At 38.1% G+C, this 12,924-nt stretch overlaps 1 protein-coding gene across 4 annotated transcripts in view; it reads right to left on the bottom strand.

The window, feature by feature from the left end:
- Positions 1–12,924, bottom strand: part of cdk14 (cyclin dependent kinase 14) — a 599,160-nt gene that overhangs the window by 347,120 nt on the left and 239,116 nt on the right. For all 4 annotated transcript variants that reach the window (XM_059972264.1, XM_059972266.1, XM_059972267.1 and 1 more), the window contains one exon: positions 1,421–1,483. In XM_059972264.1, coding sequence (XP_059828247.1) covers positions 1,421–1,483 — 63 coding nt within the window. The remainder of the gene's footprint in view (positions 1–1,420; positions 1,484–12,924) is intronic.

The raw sequence follows: 12,924 nt of genomic DNA, 5'->3' as shown, positions 1-12,924 counted from the left end.
TAGGTGTAACAGGCCAACATGGTACATCTCCTATACAGGGCTGGACATGTAAACTGAACAAAAGAAATGCCATGCAATGAACAGAACAATCTGATTGAACTTTCACAGACCTACTAGTACTTTTGCTTATTTGTGATAACACCAGATGTAAGTGTTTGTGTGTAACTAAACAGCTATATTGATGATAAGTAGCAAATGATCATTTGAAACCTCCATGATTTGGCATCCAACTCATTCATTAACCTGGAATGTTCTCAAATGTAAGTGAGGTGTATGGCCAGAGCTGAGATCCAGACCATGAGCCATGTGTGTAGATGGAGCCAGGGTTAGGTTCCAGCACACTAGGGAGCTGGAACATGGTTGGGTGGGTGTACAAGCAGAGCTGGAGGGCCTGTGTATTTTACCACTCCCTTTAAACTCACATGTTCCACTTGAAAATGTATTGCAATACTGTATAACATGTAAAAAACAACTAAAAAACATGCGTGTTTAGGCATTAATAGCACCAACAGCCAAACATGAGATATGCTGGACTAGCACGACTAAAATTGCAAAGGGTATTGGGCTATCAGAGATTTTTCATTGGGATAAAGAGTTTAGATGAATATTCCCAGCTCAACAATGATGGATTTCAATGCCTAAATGTAAAATGCAAGGCAGTTTTCCGAAAATGCCCTAGTCAGAATTTCTGAGAGGATGATTTATCTCATCTTCCCTGTGACATCACGGATAATTCAATTCAGTGCACACAAATTTACAACCGAAAACAAAATGTACTTGGGCCCAATTTTTCAACTGCAGCATTAAAGACTCCAGAAAAACCCGCACCTAATGCAAACACAGACACAGCACAGGTACTTATATCATGAAGTGTAAAATAATCCAGTGCACACCTTGTTCATTGAAACAAAGACAAACATAATCCAGCCAATTACCACTGACTTTCAGTCAGCACACTGATGAAAGGAATAGTTGACTATAATGAAATTGCACAGGATCACCTGCTCAATTACACTCAGTTTTAATTCTGTCTACAATAAATCTGTTCCACACCTTTGTCCAAACATTAACAAAGTAAAGGGATCTTTCAGATGGGATAAAACCGATTGTCCGTTAAATCAAAAAAAGTGTGTTGACCAAATGATCAACATCTCGGTTAAAACTGTAGTATGTACCACGTTAACTGATCCAGTTGAAGTTTTGACGAAACCAAATCTATCTCTATACCCAGAGTGGTAAGAAAAAAAACTTTTCTGTTCTGATCAATATTTACCTGCATATGAGTCTTGACTGCACTATTTGAGCTTTGCTTTGGTATACTCCACGCTATGTAGTTCACCAACACTCACAGCAAAATTGTGCAAATGATTCATGGCTTCTGGACAAGTCCCTATATTAGTGCGGTAAGTACATTTCTTACCTTCACATTTTCGGGATGGAGTCCTCCTGGATGTTTATCCATGTACTGACATAAATCTGTATGCTAGATCAATGGAGAGAGGAAAGGAGAATTATTCAACATGTATCAGTCATTCAATAATTTAACAGCTTCAACTTGCATTACAAGCACCCTGGCTTAATTATTTAACTAGTTTTGAATCTCTCTGACTAAGTTGAATATATTCATTAATCTGCAGTTACAAATTTTTATCTTGTGTTTTCCAATGATCATGAAGGGATCTTTGTGCAGAATTAATTCATGCAAAGGTTTCAATAGCAAGCTTTTGCCTGCAGAAATACTGTATGTGGAGGTGCACTGTTTTAAATGCCAAGTTTATTTTCCTCATTAGGACTATTAGTTGAAAGTCAGACTATCTAAAGAAAATAGGAATTAAAAAGCAGCAGAAAAAGTTCCCAAAATCTTGTGAGGTCATTGAACATCAGTTATTTTTAAAAAATATGTTCCAATCATAGAAACCAGAAATGGAATGCCTCAATGCAACAATGAGATATGCAGAACCTGGCTCTACCATTCTAGTTATGCTAGAGATATACAGAAATGTAAAGAGTGGTAAGAGATATACTGCATCTAACCACTTGCAATAGTTGCACACATTTTTATCACTGGGAAAAATCTCTCAACAATATAATGACCTTTGACCTGGCTTTTGCAATCCAGTTTCATCTTGAAAATAACTGATCTACATCATTTGACATTCAGCCTTCTCATTGCCAATTCCTTTCATGTTTAAGTCAAAGGTGGTTCCAGGATCTAGCCACATTGAAGAATTTTTATGTGCACCAAACCAGCAAGTTAAAAAGCTTTGTATAAAAAATTTAATAATTTTATATATACCTAAAAAAAACTAGTGTTTGGCTCTGACATTTACGTCAAAACTGATCTACTGTCAAAAGCTGAGCTACTGACAATTCTTTTTAACTTTAAAAATGATGTTATGGAGTATGGTTACTTAAAATTCCCAGTCTTGGCTCACTCTGTAAGGTACAACATATCCATATTTATGTCTGTCAGATTAGTTTGCACAGATAAGAAGTTCTTGCTACTTCTTGTTCATTCACTGACACTGGAGCAGCACATGCTATGGGGAGCAGGGCATCACCAACTGTGTTTGTACATGTATGTATCAGAAGTGGCTGCAGAATTCCCTTTCTGAAGGAAAATAATTCCTTTCCCTACTAATTTTCTCTGTAAACTATCTTCCCCACTTCCCAATCACTTTACACCAGATTCTACCAATACTACTCATGGGTGACCATTGTACATACTTATAAAATATAATCTCTTTTTTTCTGCTCACGAGTACTCTTAATGCAACACTAATTCTTGTCTACGCATTTGGAAAATTATAGAAATACTGTATATACAATTTAATGCTCATTAACAGACACTTTGCTCTGGGGAAATGGGTTTCTGTATCCATTTGAAACTCAAAGTCAAATTCAGCAATTCCAGACATTTTTTTGTTGTTTTTATCAGAGCTGGTCAGTTCTGCTCTATGGTTATTCAACAATATTAACTCAATGGACACTGCTCAATCTGCTAGGTATTTCCAGTATCCTTTTGGTTTTAGGATTTAGTAACCACTCTGATGTCCATTTCACACCTTTAACAAATTGTGAGTTTGCTCTTTCTCATCCTGCTCTTATTAATCTACCAACCAGACAGCTACTTAAACAACAATTAATGCAGCAACCCCATCCTTGTGTGACCAAAGATATTCCCTTTGTCCTACCCATCTCTCTCCAACTTCTCTTCAACTTTAAACAAGCTCCTTTTGTCAACTTTCCAGTTCCAACAAAGAGTCTTTGACCTGAAACATCATCTTTGTTTTCATAAATGCTGAATGTCCTGCAGAATGTTTACACTTTCAGCTTTCATTGTGGGTGTCAACTATCTGCTGTTCTTGTTGAATTTTGTTTGTAAGTTATGTATTTTCAGATCAAATACAGACCGTAAACTTTTCACAAATAAGGTAATTCAGATTTCAGATTTGTAACAATTACAGCACGGAAACAGGGCATCTCGGCCCTTCTAGTCCATGCCAAGCGCTAAACTAAGATCTTAATCCAAACAAAAATAAATTTAACCACATGCTCCCACACCATCCCCTCACATACACACATAATTGTTACAATTCATCGTGTAACATGAACAATGCAAGTCTACCATCATAGAGCAAATACATTTAAACCTAACAAATTCACATGCATGACATTGTGAAGCACAACAAACTTATTAAAAGGCCTTAATACTCCAATTAGTGAAGTCTATTACTTCCATAATTACATGTCAGAAGTTAATATAAAAGAGCTCATTATATGTAATTTGTTTGCTAAATTGCTAACTGCTATATTAATGAAAAGCAAAAGATAGTCTATTACTCTTTAAAAAACACAGAAATATATCAAGATTTTGATAAATGGAAAAGGTACATTTCATTCATAATCATAATCATATCATTTTTTTAGTGTATATGTGCCTTTTAAAGAAAATCAATTAATCACACCACTATGCCATACAATATTGATAATCTGTCCTAAATTATCCTGACTAGTACTTTTCAGGAAATATTCCAAGGACATGTTGAATTTTTCACCCAGAACAAAAAAAGCAACATTCACTCATTGGGAATATAGAGATCCCCAGTACAGATCGGGGCCTGGAGAAAGCACAGAAAATGGTTTTAATCTGGTTTAGGAACTCTGCACAGGTTGAACGGCATCTGTGTTGGGGAAAGGTACTGCTGACACTTCAGATTGAAACTCTGCTTTGGGCCTGACAGCGGGGAGGGAAGATAGCCAGTATAGAGAGGAGAGGGTACTGCTGAGACAGGGGCTGGTAAGGTGATTGGTGAAAGGGGATAGCTGAAAGATTAAGCCAGATAGTGGAGGGTGTGGGGTAACACTGGGGGACAGAGACAGGTGGATGATAAGTGAAGACAGATAAAAGAACAAAGGGTAGATCAAGATAGATGGGAGAAGATGAGGGTGAAGGTGGAGATATCTAGGAGGCTGATAAGCAAGAACATAAAGGTTAGTAGTACTAGAATCTAATAAGTAAGGAAGGTGAAACTAGGAATCCATCAAGGGAGGGATAAAAAGGCAGATGGAATCTGGTAGAGCGACAGAGAAATCCAGTGGACAAAATGCATGGTAAAAGGTGAATAGAAACAGGATGGGGAGGGCATGCAAGTGCATGTTGGGGTCAGAAGGGAACAGCAGTATTGCAAAGGGGACAAAAATGGATCAGGGATGGATCGGGGGAGAGACAGACAGGCAGTGGGGGTAGGGGGCTTGGGAGCGAAGAAAATACAGGAGCTAAATTGGAAAAGTCAATCTTTATACCATTAGTTCAGTGGAACACAATTATTCATTCCCTAGTTTAAGCTGGGCTTCAGCTTCATGATAAGAGAATGCTGAGGATCGAGAGGTCACTATAAGAATGGGAAGGAGAGCTGAAAGGATGTGCATCGCAGAGCTCAGGCTAACCACAGTGTACAGACTGTAGGTGCTCTGTAGATCAGTCACTTAGTCTATGCTTGGTCTCAACGATGTCAAAGAGGCCACACTGGAAGCACCAAGTGTGGCAGAAGAGGTTCGAGGAGGCACAGATGAATCTTTGTCATGCCTGGAAAGGTTGTTCTAGGTCACTGGATGGTGGTACCAGGGGAGGTACAGGGGCAAGTGTTGGACTTCCTTCATCTGCAGACGAAAGTGCCTGGGAGAAAGGGGTGGAATCAGGGAGAGATTGGTTCCTACTAAGACTGAAAAGGATGAGGAGAAAATGATGCTAGTGCTAAGATCCCATTTCAGCTGATGTAAAGGATAAAATGCTGTGATTTTAAGCTGTTAAATAGATACCTGAAGCATTCTTATACAGTATATATTAAAGGAAGATGAAAATCTGTAAAATTATTTTAAATTGAACAGAACATAAAACAGGGACAGAACAAAAAAATGCCTCAAATCAGCAGGTGAATTTCTGATTTATGTAAGGTTTGCCCACGAGACTGATAAAATAATTTGGACTTCGATGGTAGAAAAAAAATCACAAAATTATTTTACAAGGTGTTGGAATGGGAAGACAGGTATTTCTGTTGTTGGCTGAATCAAAGTTGTGACAATTCAGCATGTAAGAGGGAGATTGAAAATCTGGTTGAATGGTGCTACTACAACCTCTCACCTAATGTCAACAAAACCAAAGAGCTGAGTTCTGACTGCCGGAGGAAGAAACTGGGGGTCCATGAGTCAGTAGGGAATCGGAGGCAGAGAAGGTCAATAATTTTAAAATCCTTGGTGTTATCATATCAGAGGATCTGTTCTGGGACCATTATACAAATGCAATTTCAAAATAGGCACAGTAGCACCTCTATTTTCTTAGATGTTAGCACATATTTGGCATGTCATCTAAAATTTTGACCAACTGTTATACATGCACAATAGAGAGCACCCTGACTGGTTGCATCATGCACTGCTATGGAAACACCAATGCCCAAGAACAGAATATCTGACACGAAATGATTGATACAGGCCCATCTATCACAGGAATATTCCTCCCCACCACTGAGCACATCTACAAGAAGCACTGCCACAAAAAAAGCAGCACCCTCCATCAAGGACCCCCACCATCCAGGCCATGCTCTCTTGTCACTGGTGCATTGGGAAGGAAGTACATGAGCCTTAGGTCCCACAACACCAGATTCAGGAACAGTTATTACCCTTCAACCATCAGGCTCCTGAACCAGTATGGATCACATCACTCATTCATCACTCATTGAGCACTACTGGACTCACTTTGAAGAACTCTACACATGTTCTCAATATTATTTATTTACATATTTATTTATTATTACATTTTTCTTCTATTTGCAGATTGTCTTTTGCACATTGGTTACTTGTTAGTGTTTGTGTGTAGTTTTTCATTGATTGCATTATATTACTTTGTTCACTTGTGAATGCCAGCAAGAAAATTAATCTCAGGGTGGTACATGGTGACATATATGTGCTTTGATAATGAATTTACTTTGAACTCTCTATGCAGGCAAAATGCAATGATAATGAATGTCCTTCCACTCAGGTAATCTGCTAAATCCATGCAAAACAGCAAAGGTAGCAAAATTTAGTGCACAACAGTCCACTAACACCTTGTTTGACATAAATCAGCCTTTCTCAGTGAACTGTACTCACAAAGAACTCCCTGAAAGAAGTAATTACATATTGGTGGGCTGGTCCACTTCCTACTTCTAGAAGCACAAACCTTCTAGTAGCCTGATATGCTCACATCACAAAAGGGCTCTGCCTGACTTACTGTAACCTCCATTTAATGGCTTTTCCATGGGTCAGTAAGGAATTGACTCTCACAGTCATGTAGATTGATTTCGAGATTAATTCTGAATAAGCGAGCACTGACTTTTCTGAATTAATACTTCCCTGCTTCCTACCAGTGAGGGTAAAGCTAGCTCTAACATTATCAACAATGGATTCTTCTGCAGCACATAAGAAGACCAGAATCTGTCCAATACATTTCCTATGTTCCTAAAACCTTCAATGAAAAGTAGGTCTACTAGGTAGGTCATTAATGGAAAGCAGAATGTCATATTTCTTAACTGCAGCTATTTTTTTTATTCCTGTAATTCCCTAGATCTGTACACCATGTGCTTCCGAGATGGTGTTTGATTCTAGTATGAATAATTATGGCTACTGACCAATTGACCATTTTGCCCGTGCTGCAGTACATTTTGGCTTGCTTTGCTCTATGAACAGAGCAGATGACATTATGAATACACTGTACACAGTTATTATATTGTTATTACATGAACTATTAAGCACCTGTGTTTACTGTGCAAGGCCATGGTGACAATACTATCAATGTATAATTAATAAAGGGTATAACAGATGTTCAACCTCATTAGACCTTTCTCCCTCTTGTCCCAATTAACTTTACAGCTCTTCAGCCTTTTGAAATTAGTAATATCTTTACAGATGTTCTTTCACATGTCATGCTGGCTACTCTCCAATTAAATTGATCATAATTTTAATCATTAAGGTATTGTATTGAAAAGATCAAGATCTATCATGCTAACAAATATTCATTTTTGAAGTAGTGAAATATTTTTGCATTTTGTTCAATTTTATTTTGAACGAATTTAATTTTCTTTACTCATATTTCAGTGTCTACAGCATTCTCGCACCTCTAGAGAGGTATTCCTCACATTCTTTAATATTGAAATAACCTGAGAGAAATAATTTCATTATCAAACAAGGAGAGTTTGTTTTTTTTTTGCCATGTCACAATCCACAAAGAATGAGGAGCTGAAAGAAAATGGTATTAGTAAAAATATTTTTGGAAAATGAATGGGATAATAAATCCCTAGGATGCTGTTAATATAGAATAGAAACATCCCTTCAAGCCTGAATCCGTACTGATCATCAGCCACCAATTTTACACTAATCCCACTGTCTACTTTCCACAGCTGACCATCAGCTCCCATTAGATTCCACCCCTCACCTACACGTTAGGGGCAATCTTATAGTGGCCAATTAACCTACCAACCTGCACATTTTTAGGATGTGGGAGGAAACACGTGGTCACAGGGAGACAGCACAAACTCCAGTCTGAAAACAAAGTGCTGGCCATTAAAACCTGAGGTGAGAAGAAATGTCACAAAACTACGCTGGCATAATTGAACAGTATTCAAATAGAGTGTGAAAACACTGGGATACTAACTACGCAGGCAAATTCAAAGTTCAAAGTAAAATTTATTATCAGACTACATACATGGCACCACATACAATCCTGACAGTCAGTTTCTGCGGGCATTCTTAGCAAATTTATAGAACGGTAACTGTGAGCAGGATCTGTAAACTGTGAACAAACTGAGCAAATGCAGATAATAAACTGCAATTAATAACGATGAAGATAAAGATAAAGATAAAGGAGTCCTTGAATGAGTGTAGTTATCCCCTTTTGTTCAAGAGCATGATGGTTGAGGGGTAGTAACTGTTCTTGAACCTGGTGGGGCAAGTGCTGAGGTACTTGTACCCTCTACCGAATGGCAACAGCGAGAAAGGAGCATGGCCAGGAAGGTGAGGAACTTTGATGATGATGATGATGCTTTTCTACAGCAACGTTTCCTATCAATGTGCTCAATGATTGGGAAGGTTTTACCTGTGATGTACCAGGCTGAATCCACTACCTTGTGTAAGATTTTCTGCTCAAAGGCACTGGTGTTCCCATACCATAATGCAGCCAGTCAGCACACTTTCCACCACACATATAAAGTGTTTTGCAATGGCAAATCAATGAGGCTATGGAATCTTAGAAAAATTAATTCCTTCACAGAAGGACGTACATGACCTTAGGAATCACTTTAGAATTCGGCTAACTATTGTGCTCCAGCTTGACTCTCACTCAAGAAGATATCCTCTGGGTTACTTTACTGACCTGCTTTAATTGATACTTTGTCTCGAAAAATAAGTAGTTCTACAATCACAAGATCAAGGAATGTATACATTAAATGCTGTTTTCACATCAGAAACATTCAAAATTCCACACCTATGGCTCAGCAAAATACAGTGGCCTCCAGTTAATTGGGCCATCAGTTAATCAGGACAGCTGCTTATTCTGGCCAAATAATTTCTATATTGAGAAAATAGTCAGAATTTCCTTCATTTTTTTTTAGGAAACGATGTCTCTTAATTGGGGCAGGAGACTTGCCGAACAGTTTATTTAAATTCACATTGTTACTCAGTTAACACAGTAGTTTGTCTCTCTTTTTTAATATACCTTTTTAGCTATTTCTATGAAACTTCATCTAATTCGGACAGCCACTTAATTAGGCCAAAACGTAATGGTCCTGATATGTCCCAATTAACTGGAATCCGCTGTACTTTGAATCCAGTCATCCATAGATCTGTTTAACTACCATTTATAAGGCTCAAAAGGGTGAACAGCCTGAAGCTTCCCAATGGGCTACAGAACCTTCCAACATCATTTCCATCTTGAAAACCTTTAATGTGAAATGCTTTTCCAAAAAAATACCAAGCTGTGCTATTTGGCTCCTGGCAATGAGATCACGGAGCTGCCAGCTAGCAACAGTCTCAATGAGAACAGAAAACGTTGCAGTTTTTTCCTCCTGATTTAGATTTTCTTCCTTTAAAATGCACAGATCATCCATGCCCCATCAGTTCTAGTCACTGTTATACTCTTGTTCCCTCCTTTCCAAACAGACTACTCTGAAAGGTTCACTGCGGCAGCTGTGATTTTATAAGGCTTTTAGCAACAAAACGGGTGATTGTTATCTTCAGTTACTTCAGAAATTTATTACTATCCCCATAATATTCCATTCAATTTAAATAGCTGGATCTTGGATATGAAGCTTTGAAAAACAATGATTAAAATATTAATCTGAATCCAAATCCTTTTCCCATCAAAAATTTCTCCTGAGGGACTAATTCATACATGACTAAAATTGCATCGGAACTAACACTAGTATCACATTAGAGAGGTCTCTCTTCTTTGTTAACACCAGACAGTCAGTGGCCTGTCATTCAGCCATAAGATAAGCTCGTATGCCTAGACTTTAACATTGCACACACAAAATCCTTTTACAAAAGCAAATCAATATAGAACCAAAAATGAAAAGAATGAATAATTAAAACTTAACATGTTCTGCAGTTATCACACACAGACTGAACAGCAGACTCTATGCATCATTCAAAAGCTATACCAAACATGAATCTCAAACACACACGTTGCAAATTGAAAATTGATTTCATAACTTCAGTTCAAAGTTTCAATATACTTTCATTTGCACTTAGCCACACAAAAAATAATGTTTGGCTGAATTTCAGACCACAAGAATAGAAGCAGTCCATTGAACATGAAGTTTCCCAGGCCACAGTGTGTTCAGCTTCTCTGTATACACTGGCGTGAAAAATAGCTGTTCGATCTGTTGGTTATGACCAAAGAAAAAAATGGCTGGTGTCGCTTAACACTTCAGTGCAAAGGTGTTAATTAGATGTATCAAAAAATAAAACCTACAAGAATTAGTGGAAATAGTGAAAAGAAAAATGCCAATAATTACAACATGATATCTACAGGAAATCATAATAATATTTCCAAAGTTATTCTTGTCCAGTGTGAACTCCTGGCACACGTGTGTGTATGTGTATCTTTCTCTCTCACACACACACACACAGGGTGAATGCTTCCTTTTCTTAAAGCACCAGGATATACCAGCTTTAATTAGCAACAAATTAACTTAAGACTACACATGAATTAGATTACTGCACCTCACAGTGTACTGAGGGGTGCAATACAGTCATATTGCAAAATAAACACAAGTATCTACTTTGAATAAAGTATACGAACAACATATACACATTTACACACCCCCATTATTAAAGAAATGGAATATTTCGCCATGTCTGGTGGGAAAGGTGCCATACAGTCAGCTCGAGCGCATCAGATCGGTTCAGGGCTCAGCACCGAAATAGCAGAATGCTCAGCACAATCGCACATTCACAAACTAAATTCTGGGGTCTGACTCTGAATGTGGAGGGAAAACAGTGGGTTAACATGCCGGGGAAGACAATGAAGTGTGCACACTCACCACAATGACAGCATGATGGCAAGGCAGTTGAGCTGTTGGTGTGTGTGAGTGAACATGCATGTGTAAGGAGTGTGCTTACTGAGTACTCGCTGACACAATAGCATCATGTCAAGCTTTCAGTACAGGCATGAAACAGAATGATGCCCAAAACAAGAAAACTGGAGTCTAGATAGACAGTAGGTCAAGCTGCAGATGTCGAGTGACTGTGTGGACAAAACAAACTGAACAGAATCAGACCACTGCTTGGACTCACTGCCCATGGTTTCATGATAGTCTGAGGTCAGAACAGAGGGCCAGTGTAGCTAATCCTCTATACACAGGAAGAGTCCTTGTAAGACACAGCTAGACCTCACCTCAAGCAGTGCTGTGTAGAAGCTTGGAAGGCCTCAGATTCTTTTATCCCTTAACGTGAACATATGCCTTTCAACTTGCAGCCAGGCAGCTCCTCAGAACAGGGAGCTGGGAATCCAGCGAAATGTCCATTGCTATAACACCCTGATTTTCCACTAATATTTGCTGAAGGATTGATGATCAGCAAACAAAGAGAGGAACTCATGACGCATAATTGAATGCATAAACAGTTCTGTGCAAATCTCCTTATTGAAGGTTTTGCATTGTTTAAAGAAACCATATGAAGTAAAACAGACTTAGTTAACTAGGAAAAAGACAATCTAATTTAGGCTGTATTTTAATTTAAATTTTAGTGCCAGTTTCCTTTGAAGTGCTTCTCCTTTTGCAGCTTCCTTGCCTTTGATGCAACAGTATAATAAACCAAATGTAAAAAAAAACATTTGTTTAATTTAGATACACAGAAGGTACATTGAGGAGAAACAGAAGTACTTTTAAGCCCTTTGAGGCATCCGTTGCATCAGAAAATTATAAATGCATTCTTACTGACAGTTGTAATGGTCCCATGTGAAAAGAACTCTGACAGCTCCTTTCACCTGCTTAAAGTTGTCAAACAACTCCTCAAAATTACCCAGAATTTAGTGCTAACAGGCATTAAATTTGAAGGCATGCAACCTATCTTTTTCTTTGGGCTTTGTGCTTTTCCAACATTACAAAAGGAATGGAACGATCTGTTTGGAGCTACTGAATTGTCCTTCAAAACGTCTGCAAAATAAGCTGTTGTATGAAAATAAAAGTCTTGCATTGGTTTTGTGCAGACTAGACAAGGGTACATATCAGTATAAGGCCAATAGCCTTTGTTCTGTATTTGGATCACGGCCAGGCAGCTTTCACATTTCCAGTTATTCAGAAGAGAATGAAACTGGATGAAGTGAGGTTAGAAGGTTCTGTGTTTAGACTGAACTTGGAGCTGACAGTTGAGGACAATGGGAATTTATTGCATTTTTTGTACCTTGACAACCACATTAACAATTTCAACCACAAAAGTACACAGAAAACAAAGACAAACTGCCTGAAGCAATGGATGCATCAAATTATTAAAATTATTAACTGAATGACAAAATATTTGTATTGCATTAATTCAATCAGCTTTCAAACTTCAACTGATTCAGTCAAGAGAGCATAATATTTACAACCCATCAAAATATTTTCTGCTCATTACAGGAAACCTGACATTTTTCAGCAATTTCAAAGATTTCAATCAATTGTGGTGGCTCAATCAGTGTTTGTTCTGAAATTCTTGTCAGCGCAGGAAGAAGTCAGTAGCACCTAGCTAACTCTTAGCTGCAAGACAGCAGGCTTCTCTCCAACATCTACACCCACCATTTTAGTGGCCCTAATTCACATATGGCATGATGTAGAACCTCAATAAAGTACCAACCAAGACCAGTAGTCAATGCTCTGAAAATCTTAATGCAGAAAGAATTATGATGTAAAAACT

Source organism: Hypanus sabinus, chromosome 6, assembly GCF_030144855.1.
Source record: "Hypanus sabinus isolate sHypSab1 chromosome 6, sHypSab1.hap1, whole genome shotgun sequence".
In the NCBI taxonomy this organism is placed as follows: Eukaryota; Metazoa; Chordata; class Chondrichthyes; order Myliobatiformes; family Dasyatidae; genus Hypanus; species Hypanus sabinus.
The sequence above is the reverse complement of the archived record's forward strand: the minus strand, read 5'-3'. Positions and strand labels throughout refer to the sequence as shown.